Source organism: Rhinatrema bivittatum, chromosome 1 (genome assembly GCF_901001135.1).
Source record: "Rhinatrema bivittatum chromosome 1, aRhiBiv1.1, whole genome shotgun sequence".
NCBI lineage: Eukaryota > Metazoa > Chordata > Amphibia > Gymnophiona > Rhinatrematidae > Rhinatrema > Rhinatrema bivittatum.
Window position 1 is genome coordinate 625311364 of NC_042615.1, and position 20367 is coordinate 625331730.

Consider the following 20367-nt stretch of genomic DNA (forward strand, 5'->3'; position numbering starts at 1 on the left):
CAAATAGCAAATCGAAATGTGAGGTCCAGGTATCTGAAACTCAAACAGGCTCTACTGGAGAGAATGGGGTATGGAGAGGAAACTTAGAGGCTGATGTTCAGTAACAAGCAAGTTGGAAATAGCTAAGACTCAGTGAGTGGTTGGGGAAAAAATAGTCCTGGAACAGTCGACGCAGGGGTTGCCTTTGCCCATACAGGCCTGGGTGAGACAACATCCACAAGTCTTGCTGGAAAAGGCCATAAAATTGTCAGAGGCCTATCAAAGGGCCTAGGTTCCTTGGGGATGGAATTTAACAGTCTTAAGGGGTTGGCCAAATTATAAAAGGTCTGATGATTGGGGTTCTGTCTTCTTAGAGACAGATATGGGAAACCAAAACCAAGGATGAGAATCGAAGTAACATATTCATCTTGAATACTTTAGTAAATGCAAGCCCTACTACCAATATTTTGATTCAATAAAACAATACATCACAAGGTTTTCTTACACACAGTTTGTTCTCCCAATCCTAAATAGTATTATAACAGGGATAGGCACATTTTGTTCTCCCAATCCTAAATAGTATTATAACAGGGATAGTATTATAACAGGGATAGGCAATTCTGGTCCTCAAGTGCCACAGACAGGTCTGGTTTTCAGGATATCTACAATGAATATGCATGAGATATGTTTATATATAATGGAGGCAGTGCATGCAAAAATACATTATGCATATTCATTGTGGATATCCTGAAAACCAGACTTGTTTTTGGCATTCAAAAACTGGAGTTGCCTACCTCTGTACATATATACCATTTTCAGCAACAGTTTTATTTTCAATCATACTTTTCCATAAATTCTCATGAACAATATCAGCCACTTCAAAATTAAGCTTATGGATTTTTATATCCATAAGCTTAATTATCCATTATTTATTTATTTTATTTATTTAAAAGTCTTATATACCGATGTTAGTCGAAACATCACCTCGGTTTACATGGAACAAAAGCAACGGAAATTACAAGTAACAGGGGAAGGGTAAGGGGTACAAAAAACCATAAGGAGAGCAGAGAAGCATAGGAACAAACAACAAGTGAACTATAATGCCATAAGAACAAGGTCATAGTCAAATTCAGGTCATGATCCATCACAATTCAATATTCATCAAGGGTGTTGGGGAAAGGCTTGTTTGAATAGCCAGGTTTTGAGCTGGGCTCTGAATTTGGTGATGCAAGGTTCAAGTCTGAGGTGGGTTGGGAGTGAGTTCCAGTGCATAGGTCCAGCAATGGAGAGCGCCCGATCCCTTGTAGCTGTGAGGTGCGCTTTCTTTAGGGATGGCACATGGAGGGACCCTTTGTTAGTGGTCCTTGTCGGCCGATTCGAGCAGGCAAATTGGAGGTGCCTGATGTTCAAAATATCTAGGCACCTAACTTTTAACCTTTAGGCACCTAGATCAGGCTTACTAAACATTACTCCCTGCTGAATTCCTAAATTTACATTGCACCTAAATTTAGGCACTATAAAAGTGGGTAGGGCCAGTAGAAGAGCCTGGTTGGGGAAGTGAAGTTAGGCACTTATGGCTAATTTTAAAAGGAATGCGCATGCACCCATAAACACATGATTGGCCCCCGAATGGAGATATACTGCGATTTTATATTGTGCATGCAAGTACGCTCGTATCATTTAAAATCCCCCTCCTGCACGTATGTGTGCGCGTAATCTTAAGTGATGGCTCGAGTAAATGTCCAACTCATATTTCCTCTAGAACTTTAGCAGCTTTTACGTGTGTATGCAGATTGATTTTAAAATATGCTTGTGCGAGGGAAAAAACAGTTTTTACAATTAGTCCACCAGTTTGTCCAGTTGATATTGAGGTCTTCAAAACCCCTCTGGTTCTTCATTCTGTAAGCCTCTCACTTGACCCCAAATGTTCACACTGCTGAAAGTCCTAAAACTCGAGATGTCTAGACTTGCTCCTCATCAGGACCTGCAGCAAAGTTAATCAGATAACAGACAGATGCACACCATGGACAGCTTTTTAAAATTTGGAGTTACACATGTAAATCTTAGCCCCGCCCCAGAACGCCTATGCCCCACCCATGCCCCACCCCTTTTCAATCCCCTTTATTCTTGATGCATGCATGAGTATGTACGTGCATATTTCACGTATTCTTAAAATTTGTGTTGCTCGCACGCGACCCGCATACGTGTGTATGTACTCGTTTTGTGCGAGCAACACTTTAAAATCTACCTCTTAGTACTAAATTCCATTGCTGGGCACCTAAGTTATATGAATCAATGGTAATCTTAAAATCAGCCCAAAATTAAAGCACCTAAAGTTGACTGAATACAGATGCCTAAACTAGGTGAATCTAGGGTAAACCTAAATTCAGCCCAGCAATGTGCAGAATAAGAGCAACATTAGAAACTGATCCCAGTGCTGAAGAGGTGTCCATAAAGGTACTGAGTGTGTTGGGAGGGAGAGGATGGTGCTTTCATTTAAGACTATTGCTAGCTAGAGAGGGGTTGGGGAGACAGGTAGGCCGGCTCCAATCCCTAGTACTTTTATTTTTTAATTATACCTGGAATGGTTTGGAAGGGTGGGGGGCTTGGCCTAGCAGGCTACTTTATTTAATATAGAACAGGAGGTGGGGATTTGGGCTGCCAGTCCCGTGTATCCCTTTTTTAAATTTAAGGTGATTGCCACTTAGCCGGCTATGTTCTTTTGAATATAGCTGGTTAAGATTGAAGTTATCTGGATAACTTTATTTGGGGATATTCAACGGGATGTTTATCTTGCTAAATTCCAAGTTAACCTATCTAGCTATTTTTAGCCAGATAAATTATCCATCCAATGTTTTTTTTTTAAATTAACTTCTTAGTACATAGGTGCATGCTTACCCAGCAGTAAAATCTTGGACAAGTAGGACAAATAGCCACACAAATGGGTAATGTCATGTAATGGTATGGATAAGGGAAAAACTCTCACAGCTTTTACAAGATAAACAAATCTTTTGAGCATGTGTGGAAGTACTTGCTTTGCCATCCTTGCGTGAGACCTGTCAGTTTTTCTCTTTCTGTGGTAGTGTCCAGATCTTAGGAAGAACTTTTTCTCACCAACAGGTACATTTTTAAAAGCATGCACGGGTGTCCATGTACTTGCGGTTTCCAGTGTGCACAAGATGCATTACAGTCTGTCTCATACCATATAAGTTCCAAGAGTCTCTTGCTTTTTTGCAGGGTTTTCTGGTTGGCATCACAGCAGTGCATGTAAATATAATTCCTCACAGGACAAGCAGGATGGTAGTCCTCAAATATGGGTGACATCACAGGATGGAGCCCAATCACAGAACACTTTTGTCAAAGTTTCTAGAACTTTGACTGGCACCTACTGGGCATGCCCAGGATGGTACTAACCCTGCAAACAGCAGGGGTCCCCCTTCAGTCTTCTTTTTTCTGCAAGGTAGTAGCCACGTGGGTTAAGGAGCTCTACACAGATTCCTGACAGGAATCTGTCCTCACGGAATTACTTCATAATTTAATACCCCACAGGGATCCCCCTATTCAATTTTTGTGTCTGCGGTGATCCGGTATTTTTTTTACCCGATTCTGGTCGATTCCCGTCGAGTTCGGCCCTCACGGCCTACTGGCCATCGACCGCACTGCGGCTAAATTTTTTGAGAGGCCATGGCGTCGGGGTTCCGTCGATGCCCCGACTGCACTAGCACAATTTCCATTATTGACCCTCACAAGGTCTGTGTAATGTGTCTAGGGAGTGAGCATGATATCCTTACTTAAACCAAATGTGCCCTTATGTCACCAAAAGGTCGCAAGACTAGAATGGAGAAGATGGAACTTCTCTTTCGGTCACAAACTCTGATGCCATCCATAGCCTCCATGTCGTCCAAGCCGACACCGTCTACGTCACGCCAGTATCATACACCAACCGGTGTCTGACCGGCGTCGACGACTCAGTAGCTGTCGATGCCCTCTGTTCCTCCTCAGCATAAGGACCAAGGAGATCATCGAGAAAAGCATTGACATTGACACCGTAGGTCTCAGACCATCGACACAGGCAAGTCCTCGACATCGCCACCATCTGAGCCTCCACCGAAAAAAGCCCGTCCAGAAAAGGCACCATCCCTATCTGGCTCTGGGTCACCGAGGCAAGCTTCACCAGGACCGGTGATAGGAGCCGCGATTCCACCTCCAACGGTGGTCCCTCCGGCTATGCCTCCACCTCCTCCGGCATTGGGGCTCCACGCTCCAGGTTTCTGAGAGGAGTTGGATCACATGATTCAAGAGGCTATCGGCAGAGCGATGCAAGGCTTCAAGATTTCTCCAATGCCAGTGCCGATTCCTGAACCGGCTACCGATCCCATTCCCATAGCGCTGGCACCGCTACTAACGAGGATGGAAGCGCTACTCGCCACTTTTCCTCCGATGGATCTGGGGGCACGGATGGGCCCGGTGCCCTCCTCCCCAATTCCTCTTTCAGTGACAGAAGAAGGAGAAACACCGTTACTTCCTCCATCGGGAGTCCTACCGATGCCTCAGCCATCGATGTCACCGATAGCGTCTTTGCTACCATCGATACCGCTGATCCGCCCATCGATGCCCTTGGTGCCCCCATCTATGCCTCCGGTGATTCCCTTGATGCCTTCGGTGCCTCAACCAGGACCTTCAGGAATACCATCATTCTGTTCATCTAAGGATCCTAGGGATGCTGGTGATGAACTCTATGACACATGGACCGATGATTCGTCCCAGGATACCGATGACTTACCATCACCAACCTCTCCTACTGAAAGCAGGAAGCGTTCTCCTCCAGAGGACTTGTCCTTCATTAATTTTGTGAAGGAAATGTCTGAATTGGTTCCATTTCAACTTCAGACAGAACAAGATGATAGACACCAGATGATGGAACTTCTGCAATTTCTGGATGCTCCTAAAAAAAAAATCACCTCTATCCCTATCCATGATGTCCTCTTGGATATTCTGAAGAGGAATTGGGAGCATCCTGGTTCGGTGGCACCAGTTAACCGAAAGGCGGACACCTCATACCTAGTCCAGTCAACTCCAGGTTTCCAGAAACCCAATTGGATCACCATTCAGTGGTTGTTGAGTCAGCCCAAAAGAAAGCCTGATGCTCCAAGCCTCACTCTTCTTTCCCTCCAGGGAAGGAACAAAAGTTCCTGGATGCCATAGGTCGGCGGGTCTTTCAGGGGTCAATGCTTATATTCCGCATTGCCTCTTACCAACACCTTATGTCCCAGTACAACAGGGTCCTCTTTAAACAAATACAGGACTTTGCTGGGTCCCTGCCTCAGCAGTCTCAAGAACAATTACATGCCCTGACTCAAAAAGGATTAGAAGTAGGCAAACATGAAATAAAATCAGCATATTATATCTTTGACACCACTTCCAGGGTATCAGCCACAGCTATTTCTGCAAGGAGGTGGGCCAGGCTAAAGTCTTCGGATCTACAACCTGAGGTCCAGGACAGACTATCTGATTTGCCTTGCACCTAAAATGTTTGGTGCAAGCATTTTCCAGTAGAAAGGAGCACTTAGCTGGATAAGTCTGACATAATCGGCTAAGTTCTGTTTGAATATCGGCTTCATATATCCTTGAAGAGCAAGAGAGAGGATAGATATGATAAAAGCATTTAAATACCTAAAATATGGAGGCAACAAGAGAGAAACTTACCAGCTGTATCCGGGGGTAAGATTTGTCTTAACCCGATGGGACTTTCCTTGCGTTAGTGAAGCTGATGCAAGAGGGAAGGGCTGGAAAGAGCCCTTAAGAAAGGCACTCCTGTGATTTCTTCTTGGAGGCAACAAGAAAGAAACTTACCAGCTGTATCCGTGGGTAAGATTTGTCTTAACCCGATGGGACTTTCCTTGTGTTAGTGACGCTGATGCTAGAGGGAGGGGCCGGAAGGAGCCCTTAAGACCGGCACTCCTGCAATTTCTTCTTGGAGGCAACAAGAGAGAAACTTACCAGCTGTATCCGGGGGTAAGATTTGTCTTAACCTGACGGGACTTGCCTTGCATTAGTGATGCTGTCGCTAGAGGGAGGGGCCGGAAGAATCCCTTCAGATCAGCATGCCTGTGGTGTGCTGCTGCCACCGGCGCACCGCCAAAGCCGCTTGTGCCTAAGGGACTTGCAGCTTTGCCTGGCTTTGCCTGGATTTGCCTGATTTACCTGGAAATTACTTTTAGATATCTCAGACTGTTGCCCCCGCTGGAGATGGATTTATAACTTGGCTATCTAAGAGCATGCTACTCTGTGAAGGAGACCTTGAATTTGAAATTATTGCTAATTTTGAAAAATGCCTCATAAAAGGAAACCGAAGGTTAGGTTGTTTCCGGCTGAGCCTGGCCTTCCATTACAGCAAAGTCTCATACTGGATTTCGCGATTCCTACAGTGATACTGTGGATGGCAACCCCCGTTGATGCAGCAATTGGAGGAACACTGCTCTCACCTAGGGAAATATCCTTAAGTCCCCCGGAACCTTGTCAGTTGATTATAGCTTCCCCCTGAACCCTACTACCTGTATGTAATGGAGGTATATCCACCATATTACCTCAGGCGGCCGGAGTCAGTGTTGGAGAACAGGTGACCAGGATCTCAACTCCGGACCAAAGTCTGATTATACCCCATGGAGAAGGTGGTTCCATAGGGGAAAGCTTGAATGTGGCAAGCAGAGGAGATCGCAGACTATAAGTTTGAATCTGGCTGGGATTAAAAAACCTACAATGTGACTTTAGAGTCCCTTTGGGATTTAATGATGGGACTATCAAACAGCATCCAGGAACAGTCTGTGAGTTTGTAGAATGTATCCATGAAATTAGATTCTGTTACTAAGGATCACCAACGTGTTTTGTTAAAGCAATGCACAGCAATTCATTCCTTGGAAGAAGAAGTTAAAGGGTTAAAATCTGTTAAATCATAATTACCAGCGAGAGGCTGTCAACTTCTAGAAAACTGGAATTCCTTGAAAATACCATTAAGCATCTTAATATTCGAATATTAAATTTTCCTAGAATAAAGGAGGAACAATTGCTAATTACTTTACAAAAATATCTGGGGGAAAATTTAAAAATCCCACCAGAAAAAATTCCAGAAATTAAAAAGTTAGTTCGTTTGCCATTTAAGCAAAGCTCCCCAAGTAATAATCCTTCAGGGAATTTCATAGATTTTACAAATTTGACTCAATATTTAGAAGAGCCTCACGTGGAAATTGTGGAAAGGTTCACATTACTTGTGACCTTCCAAACTGAACAGGATTTGAATAGTGTGATGCGGGCATATTTCAAGAACATGAGTACTCAGTTTCATGGTGCTCTAGTTAGGGTCTATCCAGACCTCGCTAGAAATACACAGATTCGCCGTAAGGCTTTTCTCTCATTGAAACCTGAAGCAATTGCATTAGGTGCTACCTTTATAATAAAATACCCATGTAAATGTGTTTTAAAACTCCATGAAATCACATATATATTCTTTGAAACAGATCATCTAAGAGATTTTTTGGAAGCTAGGAGACAAGTCTCAGTCATTAATGAGAATGGAGGTAATTAAAAAATAGTAGGAAGCCCTTATATTAGCATGGTATTAGTAAAGAATATATTGATTCCCTAGGTTAAAAGTCCTCATTTTCAATTATCTGTCCCCAGCATATTGGGGTAGATTTTATAAATTTGCGCGACTGTGTACTTTTGTTCGCGCACCAGGCGCGAACAAAAGTACGCTGGATTTTATAAGATACGTGCGTAGCCGCGCGTATCTTATAAAATCCGGGGTCAGCGCGCGCAAGGGGGTGCACATTTGTGCAACTTGCGCGTGCCGCCTGTTCCCTCCGAGGCCGCTCCTAAATTGGAGCGGCCTCGGAGGGAACTTTCTTTCCACCCCCCCGCACCTTTCCCTCCCTTCCCCTACCTAACCCACCCCCCCGGCCCTATCTAAACCCCCTCCCCTACCTTTGTTGGCAGATTTACGCCTGCTTTGAGCAGGCGTAAATCTGCAGGCGCCAGCAGGCTGCTGGCGCGCCATCACCCGACCCGGGGGCTGGTCCGGAGGCCTCAACCACGCCCTGCGCCGGCACCATGCCCCCGGTCCCACCCCGAACCGCCCCTGGACACGCTCCGGACATGCCCCCTCCCCGCCTATTTTACGAAGCCCCGGGACTTACGCGCATCCTGGGGCTGTGCGCGCTCCGGCGGCCTATGCAAAATAGGTGCGCCGGCGTGCGTAAATCTGGCCGGATTTACGAGCGCAGGGCTTTTAAAATCCAGCCCATTACCTCTATGATGAGTTTTGGACATGTTAATAAGTAGGATGAGGAAGTGATATTTCTCCATATGGGATTTGCTTTATTTTTGGTAAATTGTTTTTGCTGTTTATATATGTCTAATATTATTTTTTATGTACAATTTTGTAAAATTGTGAAAAAATTAATAAAGAGATAAATAAAAAAAAAAACCCCCAAAACCCCCTTAAATATTTGGGTGCAAGCATTTTCCAGTAGAAAGGAACACTTTGCTGGATAAATCTGACTTAACCAGCTAAGTGCTGTTTGAATATTGGCTTCATATATCCTAGAAGAGCAAGAGAGAGGAGAGATATGATAGAAGCGTTTAAATACCTAAAATGTTTATCTGCAAGCATTTTCCAGTGGATAGAACCTCTAAAACAAGGGATCATGATATGAGACAAACTGGGTTAACAAGGAAATATTTCTTCACAGAAAGGTGGTGACTACATGGAATAGTCTCCCACTGGTGATGGTGGAGACCAAAACAGTAACAGAATTCAAGAAAATGTGAGGATAAGCACAGAGGATCCTCAGATGCAAGGAAGTGTAGGTAAAGCCTAAACTGAGGTAGGCTTTGTGGTGTTGCATTAGGAACAAACAGTAATGGAGTAGGAGTGGATACAGGAACCTTACATAGATATGAAGTCATCAAGAAAATAATGTGAGGAAAAATTCAAAGTTCCAAGTCAATAAACATTTATCCAAATGCTTTTCAATGTCTTAATACATGATTTATTCCAAATACAAGTTTCATCCGCATAGCTTTATATTATCTCTGCATCCTGTTGAAGCTTCAGGTGTTATAGTCCCCTGACATAGCCATGTGACCCTGTGCAGCTTCTTCAGAAGGGACTACAGCTGAAGGAAATTTCAACCAGCATACCCCACAGTGAAGCTTGTATTTGGAATAAATCATGTATTAAGACATTGAAAAGCATCTGGATATATGTTTATTGACTTGGAACTTTGAATTTTTCCTCACATTGTTTTCTTGATGACTTAGGAACAAACAGAACAGATGAGCTTTGAGGTCCATACCTGCTGTTATTTCTCTATTTACCTGGCATAGTGAGAGTATGTATGCTACAATAATACATGTCTATTGCAATGTTCTGTTGTACCACAAGATGTCACACAAAGCATTTATATATATATTGTACTGGGTATGTTTGACAATTGTCACTTTATTTAAACAGTAAAATAATATTTAATACATATGCTGGAGAAATTAAGCATGAATATTTTTATGCCACAGTTCTTCCATCTTGTGAAGCCGTCTATCAGCCCTACCCAAATATTCTTTCAGCTCTACTTTTTATGCTTAAAGTAGCAGAAATAATATGTGATATTGTGATGCCTTTGGAAAGAAAGTCAACATCTGATACCAACTTGAAACAAAATCAACATCCCCATTCTGTTCACTCGGTAGGTACTAAAATGCATTAATATGTGATACATGTATTAGATAAGAAAGACTGTGATTTCATTGAGAAAGGCGATCTAATAAGACAATAACTTAAACTAAATAAGCATTATGTTCATTAGAGTTAAGACTGAATTGAATGCAGGTGCAAAATATACAGAGTAAATAACATGCACGAGTATGTATGTGAGGTGTGTGTGGAAGGGCAGTGTAGGGGGTGGAGTATGATTTGTGTCTTTGAAAGATAGATTTGAAGGTGCCATTTGTTGCCAGCTGCTTCATTTATTTTTCTCTTTCTCTGTCTTCCTCTGTTGCTGGAAGGGCCAATGGGGTCTTTTGGAATGGAGGGGCTGTTAATGTTCTACAGTTCTAACTGTTTTCCGTAGAAAGCAATAGAGAATTTTTTGGAGGCTCAGTTCTATGAAAATATAATCCAAAGTTTCTGGTCTTATAACTCATCTAAGATATTCACATTTTTTTCTTGTAAGCCAAATTTGGTTAATTTCCTTCCTTTTTTTGAGAGTTATTGTGCTAATGGCCAGAAATAACTCCCTTTTTATATCTCAAAATTCTTTCCAACATTCTGTATGTTGGAAAGCATAAAAAGGGGAAAAAAGTGAATTCCTGAATGCCTCTACCAGACCAGCTCACTCGCATGAGTTTTTCTTCCCCACCAGCAGATGGATTCAGAGAACAAAAGTTTTGCTGGCTTCAGCCTTATAAGGGTTTGTGCCACCTGCAGGTTTTCAGTATGTATGTATGTATGTATTTATTTTGTTTTATTTTGTATACCGATATTCTGATAACAATCATACCGGTTTACAACATAAATATAAATAACATCACATAAAATCTAAAATAAAAAAATATATAAATAATACAGTTTAAAATTAAGACAAAAAACAGATAATTTATTCAAATAAAGCAATGGTAGAGGTGCTAGCAGATGGTAGAGGTGCCAAATCTGCAGCCTGGTGAACTTGCTGGAAGATATCTCAGTGAAGCGGCATGATAGTGTTTTCCGTCACTCCTGACTGAGTGAATGGCGAGCGGGGGGGGGGGGGGGGGGGGGGGGGGGGGTTCGATGATCTGCTGAGCCCTGAGACTGGAGGGGTTTTGAAAAACAATATTACTGGTTCTCTCTTTCCCTCTCCACCCCCTCCTCCTCTGCCCATTTCTATGGCCCTCAGCTCTGGACGCTTTCAGGAAGATAGCTAGGGGAAAGTGCTCTTTATTTTACTTTTTTGTCTGTTCTGGACCTTTAAGAGTAAAAAAAAAAAAAAAAGAAACCAAAAACAAGCATTTAGACATTGGAAGTAAACAGAAGGGAAAGGCTGTTCACTCAGTGTCAGGGCTTTGGGGAAGAGGACCTCCGAGGCTGGAAGCCCTGTGATACGGGGTGGGAGTGGGGGTGGGGGTGGGGGAGTGGTAAGAAGCAATTCAGGGTCCATGTTGTACAGCCCCATGGGATAGAGCCATGTGTTTTTTATCAGCGGCAGGAAGACTGCTAGCTGCATGGTGGAGGCATGGAAAAAAGTCCTGCTTGCAGGAGCCGCCACAGCAGTGCGTTGCCTTTGGAGCTGTGTCAGATCTGCACCAGGGTGGGGGTAGCAGCGAGGATTGCTCCAGAGAGGCCCTAGGTATCAGTACAAAGGCAGTAAAACAATCCTCTGCAGCTTTCGAGGGAAATGCTGTGCTGCATGAGGCTAATGAGCATGAGTTATAAACTGCATAGGGCAGTGCTATGGAGGTCAGAGAGGTTTCTAGGGAGCCTCTAACATTTTCCCAGAGATACTGGAATTTTCATGGTTTTCTGGCAGTTGGGGGGACATGGGGGCTCTAGATAATATGGAGGTCTCGATGGAGGAGCCCTTTTCCCCTAAATTTGTATTTTTAATGCATCAGACTTATTTAAGTGTGGAGCCCTGGGAAAGAAATCAATCATCAGAGGATCTTCACCTGCTCCTGGTCTGTTGGTCTTGGTGCACCCTAAGAAGGCAAGAAAGGAGCTCCGCCTGACTGGACATTGGAACCATGTGATTAGTGGAGGGTTCTTTGAAGGACCTCGTCCCCGAGGATGAGTTGGAAGATGATTCAGGGTGCCTCTCTCTCTAGAGGAGAAGAAGAACCTGGCTATGGAAGGAGATGATCCCCCAAGTATTTAGATTATTTAAGAAAGAGGAACTTCCAGCTCTTATTACCTAGGCATTGGCAGAATTAGGAATTAAGGATCAGAGATTTTATGCAGAGCTACCACTTAAGGATGAGGATCCAATTTTGGAAAGCTCAGGGGTCTGATGAGGACCTTTCCTTTCGATAGGGTTCCGAAGGCTGTGATGTCTGTGGCATGGGATACTCTGGAGGAGGACCTCAGAGTGGGCAGAGCTATGGCTAAGCTGAATCTTCTGCCAGATGAAGCTTTGGAACTTGTAAAGTTTCTGAAGGTGAACGCATTGGTTTTGGCAATTACAAAAAGACCACCATACCTGTTGAGGGTTTTGCAGACAATCACGAAAGGAAGAATGAGGCTTTTCTTAAGCAAAACTTTAAAAGACATCTGATTTAGCTCTCAGGGCTTCCGTGTATGGCAGCTATTTGGCCAGGGCCTGCTTGTGTTAGGCGCAGCAAGTAATAGCTGTTCCCTCTGAGTATAATTTCATGGAGAAGGAAGCGGAGCAATTGGAGTTGGGTCTTGCCTTTTTGGTGGATACCTTTTATGATTTAATCCGGATGTTAGCCAGAGGAAGGTTGGCATCAATCTCCATCAGGAGGTTGCTGTGGCTCTGTAATTGATCAGCAGATGTTTGATACAAGTCTTGTTTGGGGAAGTTGTCCTTTAAAGGGATGCTCCTGTTTGGAGAAACTTTAGAGAAGTTGATGAAACACTATGGTGATGCCAGCTCCCAGAGGATAAACCTAGGTCATCTCAGAAAGGATTCCCTAGCAGGCTACAGTTTAGAGATGTGCATCACTCTCTCCCTGGAAGGTCAAGGGCTACCTCTTCATATTTGCAGAAACAAGGAGGAGAATAAGTCTCAGTCCTTTCATGCAAGCCACAAGGGTGCACGGGAGGGCATTGGTGGAGACACAGGGGGAGTTAAATATTCCCAATGAAGGCCAAGGGATTCACTCTTTGTTTGAGAAGTTAGGGGGGAGGCTGTCTCAATTTGTCGAGGAGTGGACCTGAATCATTGGGTGCTGTCATTCGTCAGAGACTGTTACGCATTAGATTTTACTTGCCTAGTGTGGGATATATTCATTAGGGATGTGCAGCCAAAAAGTTTTCGTTGCGTACGTGATACGTATTCGTGGGGGGTCAATTCCGTTTCATGCGGAAGTATGGAGAATTCCATAAGTTGTTGATCTGTAAATAAGTTACTACGGCGAGTTAAATTAGTGTCCCAGCTAAAATTAAAATTAACTACAACCCCCCACCCTCCTGACCCCCCCAAGACTTACCAAAACTCCCTGGTGGTCCAGCGGTGGGGTCCGGGAATTCACTCACACCCTCGGTGCTAGTTTCATCATGGCGCCGATAGCCTTTGTCACAGGGGCTACCGTTGCCATTGGTCAGCCCCTGTCACATGGTCATTGGCGGCATCTTGTGCTCCTACCATGTGACAGGGGCTGACCAATGGCACCGGTAGCCCCTGTGACAAAGGCTATCGGCGCCATGATGAAACTAGCACCGAGGGTGTGAGTGAGTTCCCGGACCCCACCGCTGGACCACCAGGGAGTTTTGGTAAGTCTTGGGGGGGTCAGGAGGGTGGGGGGTTTACATTTTTATTTAGGCCGAATAAAACAGAAATCTGTTTAATACGTGGGGAGTCGCGATGCGTTTCGCCTCCCCACGTATTTAACAGATAGCAAAAAATAAGTTGCGGATTACAAATCCGTGGAAAACGGATGCACATCCCTAATATTCATGCTTTCTCCTTGCCACTCTGATAACAAGAGATCAGCGGTGTGGGAAACATTGGACCATCTTCTTCAGTTGGAAGCAGTTGTATCAGTTACAAAGGAAGAAAAGGGTTGGGAGCATTATTCTATTTACTTTGCATTCCTGTAGAAGGAAGATATGTTACAACACATTCTGCACCTAGAGAAGGTGAATGTGGCTTTGCAAATTCCTCATTTCTACATGGAGACTCTTCAGTCTGATTGTGATGTTTCGCACTGGAGAATTTCTCACATCCTTAGACTTATTTGAGGCATATCTCCATATTCTGATCCGGAAAGAAGACCAAAACTTCCTTCACTTTGCACTACTTGGACATCATTTTTCATTTCAAGTGCTGTTCTTTGGGCTAGCGATGGCTCCCAGAGCCTTTTCTAAGGTAATGGTGGTGGTAGCAGTGGCGCTTCGTAAAGAAGGAGTGCTGGTTTATTTGTATCTTGAAAACTACTCATTTGGGCAAAGTCAGAGGACAAGTGTCATCACATTACCTCTAGGGTTATTCAGCTCCTTCAGGAACTGGGATGGAAGATACATTTTCCAAAGAGCAAGCTTCAACCCTTTCAGGTTTTGGAGTATCTGGGTGTCCACTTCGATACTCTGGAGGGAAAAGTATATCTAACGGAGGAGAGAAAGGACAGGCCACAAGTTCTGGTTTTGGCTGTTGGCAGTGCCCAGGAGGTGGGATAATTTTTAGGTGCTGGGTTCAATGGCATCAGCCTTGGATCTGGTTCGTTGGGCAGTGGCCCACATGCACCTATTGCAGAAGCCACTTCTTTCTCGCTGGTCTCCTCAATCTCTGAATTACGAGGTCCAGTTGCCTCTTTTGTCAGAAGCCAGACACAGTCTGACAGGGTAGCTTTCCTCACAGAACTTGTCAAAATGCATGCAATTGGATGTTCCAAACTGGATAGTGATCACTATGGATGCTAGTTTCAATGACTGCAGAGCCCATTGTCAGGGCCAAACGATGCAGGGCATTTAGGAAACAGTAGAGAAGGCATGGCACATCAGTCATTTAGAAATAAGATCAATCAGGAGAAACGATGGAGTTCCTGCCCCTCATTCGTGAAAAGTGATGAGAGTCTTTTCCGACAATGCAATGGCGGTGGCATATGTAAACAGGCAAGGGGGAAACAAGAATGTGGCAGTGTATATAAAGGTAAAGTGCCTGTTCCGGAGGGTGTAAGAACATCTCTTGGCAATTTTGACAGTGCACTTTGCAGGCATAGAGAATCTCCAAGTGGATTTTTGAGTAGGCACATCTTGGACCCCAGTGAATTGGAGTTGTCAGAGGATGTATTTGCCCTAGTTCGATTCAGATGGGGGACTTCTTACATGATTTGATGGTGATGGCTCAGAATGTCAGGTGTCCATAGTTTTTCAGCAGGAGAAAGGAACCTGGATCAGCAGGCCTCAATGCTCTGGCTCAAGACTAGCTTCAAGGTGTCCTGTTTTATGTATTTCCGTCTTGGCTGTTGTCTGGCCAGGTTATTCAGGAAATTCCGAGACATTGAGGGATGGGAGTGCTCATAACTCTGGAGTGGCACAGGAGGCCATGGTTTGCAGGGACCCTTGCAATTTGATCATATGTGACAATTTCTGCATCAGGGGCCGTTGATATCTGAGCAGCAGGTTCACTTATATTTCTCGGCCTGGCTTTTGAGAAGAGAAGGTTGAGAGGTAAAGGATACTAAGAGGAAGAAAGGTAAATGTTACAATGCTTTAGGCTAGGAAGTGGTTGACTTCCTTAGTCTATGTCAGAGTCTGGAAGGTTTATGAAGTCTAGTGTAAGGAATTGGGGCTACTTCTATTGATGATGTCAGTTTTGGACATCCTTTCCTTTTTGCAGAAGGGCCTGGAGAGGGGGCTGGTGTTGAATTTTCTCAAAGTACACGTGTCAGCCTATCCAGATGTGGCTCATTTCCTCCGAGGAATCAAAAAGTTGCATCTTCTGATTAGGTGTTTGGTGCCCTCTTGGAATCTTAATCTGGTTTTGAAAGCATTGAGAACAGCTGCTTTTGATCCTCTCAGGAGAGCCTCACTGTAATGTTTAGCCGGCTGTGACAGAAATGCCGCAGCCAGCCTCACTTACTCTTGCACACCATAGTGAATGCCTGGGCCTTCACCGTGGCTATGGCCTTCCTAGATATGCGCATTCTTCAAACTCTTAAAGGCTCCACAGTGGGAAGCTTCTTTGTGGTGCTGTGTGATAGGGATGTGAATCGTTTTTTGATGATTTAAATATCGTCCGATATATTTTAAATCGTCAAAAATCGTTAGAGGCGATATTTAATAGGAATTCCCCCGATTTATCGTCAAAAATTGTAAATCGGGGGAAGGGGGAGGGGAAGGGGGAGGGCGGGAAAACCGGCACACTAAAACATCCCTAAAACCCACCCGACCCTTTAAAATAAATCCCCCACCCTCCCGAACCCCCCCCAAAATGTCTTAAATTACCTGGGGTCCAGTGGGGGGGTCCCATTGTGATCTTCCGCCGGCGCCATTTTGCTTCCTGTCCCCCAACGTCACGAGCTTAGGAGATCGCTCCCGGACCCCCGCTGGACCCCCAGGGACTTTTGGCCAGCTTTGGGGGGCCTCCTGACCCCCACAAGACTTGCCAAAAGTCCAGCTGGGGTCCGGGAATGACCTCCTGCACTCGAATCGTGTTGCCGTACGGCCAGCGCCATTTTGCAAAATGGCCGGCGCTACCTTTGCCCTGTCATATGACAGGGCAAAGGTAGCGCCGGCGCCATTTTCTATCAACGCACCCGTAGCCCGAGAGTGGAAGATCACAACGGGACCCCCCCACTGGACCCCAGGTAATTTAAGACATTTGGGGGGAGTTCGGGAGGGTGGCGGATTTATTTTAAAGGGTCGGGGTGGGTTTTAGGGATGTTTTAGTGTGCCGGTTTTCCCGCCCTCCCCGATTTACGATTTACACGATATTTACAAAAACAAAACCGCAACGATTCGATTCCCTCCCCCCCCCCCCAGCCAAAATCGATCGTTAAGACGATCGATGACACGATACACATCTCTACTGTGTGATGATGTCGGCCGGCCAGAAGATTTAAACACCAGCCTTGCTACAGCCTTCACATTCACAACAGGTTTCCTACTTTCTTGCAGTGCTAGTTGCTTTAGCATTCCTGTTGCTCCTGCTCCCTTTCTTTCATGTTCCTGCCTGTTCCTGGATTTGTTCCTATATATGCCTCCTTGCTTCTGGTTGATTCCTTCCTGTGTTGTCTTGCTCTTGGTCCTTCTACTGTCTCCCATGCCCTGCTTTGTTCCAGTTCTGCTCCCTTTGTCTGTGTCCCTTTGATCCCACTTACCTTGACCTTGGATTGGACCTGGACTTTGCCTTGCTCGCAGCCTACCCTGATCTTGGATTGCACTTGGAGCTCACCTTGACCTTGGATGGGAACTTGAACTCACTCTGCTCTCCACCTGCCTCAACCTCAACTTGGCCACCAATTTAGCCTATGCCACCATTTTCGTGCCTGGCCAGGAAAGTCCTGCCGGCCACCAGAGCCTGCAGGTTCAACCCAAGCAGAAGGTGGCTGACTAGGCAAAAGTCCTAGTTTCGTAGTGCGGCAGTCACCTATGCAAACATAACAGTGGATCAAAAGTTCACCACCTCTTATTGTGACAGACTGCTACAGCCATGAGCTCCGCTGACTCACCAGTGCTTCAACTATTGCAAGGATTGGCCTTACAATTCCAGCAGCTCACAGGGTCTATGCAAACTCTCTGCTAATGCATGGATTTCATTTAGTCACAGAGCACTCTGGTTCAGCCACTGGCCATTGTGCTGACTCCTGCGCTACAACAGCTTCCATCCAGGATGCCAGGCATTCGCCTTTCACCACCACACAAATACGATGGAAATTCCAAGACCTGCAGAGAGCTCCTGAACCAATTTCAGATTCTCTTCAGATTATGAGCTGCAAGCTTCCCTTCAGACCAGGCAAAAATAGCCTACATTATTTCCCTCCTTGCTGGACAAGCTTTGGCATGGACATGCCTGCTATAGGAGCACAATGATTTCATGCTAAACAACCTAGCCGGCTTTCTGGTACACTTCCGTAGAGTTTTCAAGGAATTGAGCTGTTCCGCTTCTGTTGCAGCATCTCTGTAAAGATTCACAAACGCTCGGTCAATATGCAATCCAGTTCTGGACCATAGTGGCTGAGCTTCGCTAGAATGAAGAGAGTCTAATAGCCGTATTCCTGCAAGATTTGGATACCCAAATCAAAAATGAACTTGCTGGGCGAGAGATTCCCACATCCCTGGATGCTCTGTTCTCCCTTTGCACTCAGATCAACATCCATTTCCAGGAGAGGTCCCAAGAGTGAGGTCATTCCCACACAGCACCACGCTTGGCTCCCCAATTCCAGCACCCCTATTGGTCCCAACCAATGATTCTAATCCAACAGCTACTCTGGAAGAACCCAAGCAAATGGGTCGCTCCCATTTGACAGAAGATGAGTGATATTGATGCCAGCTGCTGAAACTGTGCCTCAATTGTGCTGCCTCCCAGCATCACGTCAGCACATGTCCTTCTAAGCCAGGAAACTGCAGTGCCTAGGACTGGTTGGGGAGGCAGTCATAGGTCCCTATAGAAACACTCCTCTTTTTCAGATGATCTTGCCTGTTCATCTCCAAACAGGCACTCGTGTGCAGCAGGAAATTTCATTGAGGAGACTATGGTCTGCCGTCATGCCATTCCTGTGGATCCACTGGCCTACCCACTCCTCATTTCCTCAATTTATGGAGAACTACTACCCGGGAATATCATGGTTATGACCCATCCCATAAGCCTCAGGATGGGCCTTCTGCATCACGAACAGACTTCATTTTACATTCTCAGGCAGTCTGTCAATCCTCTTGTCCTGGGCTTACCTTGGCTCCAGCAAAATGGTCCCTTACCGCTTCTAGCATTGCCTCAGTTCATTATCCTACCTACTACCATTGCACCCTCAGATCTTGCAATACCTTCCAGCCTACCTCACGTCTATGTGGCCATCCTGGACGTATTCAACAAGAAGCAAGCAGAGACCCTTCCTCCTTATCGGACCTATGACTGTCCCATAGATCAGTGCTTCTCAACCCAGTCTTCAGATCACCCTTAACCAGTCAGTTTTTCAGGATATCCGCAGTGAATATGCATGAACAAGTTTTGTTCTGGTTTATTTGGATGCTTCTGTGGCATTTGATTCCATTAACCATACAATTATGTTACAATGTTTGTATAATTTTGGCATTGGTGGTCTGGTTTTGAAATAGTTTAAATCCTATCTTTCAGATAGGTCTCAAGGTGTTTCTTTGCATACTGAACATTCATCCTTCCACCCAGTTGAGTCAGGTATCCCACAGGACTCAGCGTTGTCTGCTGCATTCTTTAACAACTACATGGTACCTCTGTGAAAGCTGCAGTTACATCTTATCTCTGAACTCTTTGACTGACTACAAGGGCCTTGTAGTAGACCTTTGTGGAGTTTATAATCTGATGAGAATCAGACAGTTGGATGAATGGAAGACCACATTTAACATGAGAGATGGTTATTACAAATATTTAGTCATGCCCTTTGGGCTCTCCAATGCTCCAACAGTGTTCCAAAATTTCATAAATGTTGTCTTCAGGGATCTCTTGCAGATGTGTGTGCTGATATATTTAGATGATATCCTAACCTTCTCCTGGACTCTCATACAAAACTGTTCCAAAGTGAGAACAGTCCTCCAGGGATGTATTGAAAACAAGCTATGTGCAAAATTAGAAAAACATTCATTTGAACAGTCAGAATTACCCTTGCTAGGCTATATCATCTCTGCACAAGTCTTGAAGATGGATCCTACTAAATTCTCAGTCATCAGAGAATGGCCCCACCCTGTAGGACTCAAAGCTCTACAGTGCCTCCTGGGAATCACATACTACTACGACCAATTTATTCCCCACTATTCTCTTAAAGTGTCACTTATGGCCTTAACCCATACAGGGGCCACCCCTAAAGATTGGCCCGAAAATGTTGTCCTGGTCTTTGAATGACTCAAAGAGACCATCGCATCCGTGTCCTTCCTACAACATCCGGATCCGGACCAGGCTTCTTCCTTGAGGTGGATGCCTCCTCAATCAGAGCTGAAGCAGTCTTCTTGTAGGCAGCCCTAGGAGAACAGGCTTTACATACCTTGGACTGTAAACGTGCCCTATCCTTCTATTTAAACCGCACGGCAGTCCACAGGAAATTCAATCAACTTTTTGTTTCTTATGATCCAAACAAACCAGGGAAAGCAGTGGGTAAACATACTCTATCCAATTGGCTAGCAGATTGCCTACAGTTTTGCTATGAAAAAGCAGGCCTTCCTCTCCAAGGGCGAGTAAAGGCACATTCAGTAAGAGCAATGTCAACCTCAGTAGCACACTATCGTTCAGTGCCAATCCTTGACATATGTAAAGCAGCAACATGGAGTTCTCTTCACACCTTTGCAGCTCATTACTGTCTGGACAAACAGGGACGACAAGATTCAGCATATGGACAATCTGTCTTAAAGAACTTGTTTCCAGTTTAATCCCAACTCCTTCTACATCCAATCTGCTGTGATCTTCGGCTGCCTCATTTTCAACAACAATATTTCACTGTTGCTTCACTACAAAATGACTCAGCCTCTAGCTTGCTAATCACCCATATGTGAGG

The 20367-nt window shown here is 44.8% G+C and overlaps 1 protein-coding gene across 2 annotated transcripts in view; it reads left to right on the forward strand.

The window, feature by feature from the left end:
• Positions 1-20367, forward strand: part of TMEM232 (transmembrane protein 232) — a 512842-nt gene that overhangs the window by 125119 nt on the left and 367356 nt on the right. For both annotated transcript variants that reach the window (XM_029571869.1, XM_029571874.1), the window contains exon 7: positions 9550-9719. In XM_029571869.1, the coding sequence (XP_029427729.1) occupies positions 9550-9719 (170 nt within the window). The remainder of the gene's footprint in view (positions 1-9549; positions 9720-20367) is intronic.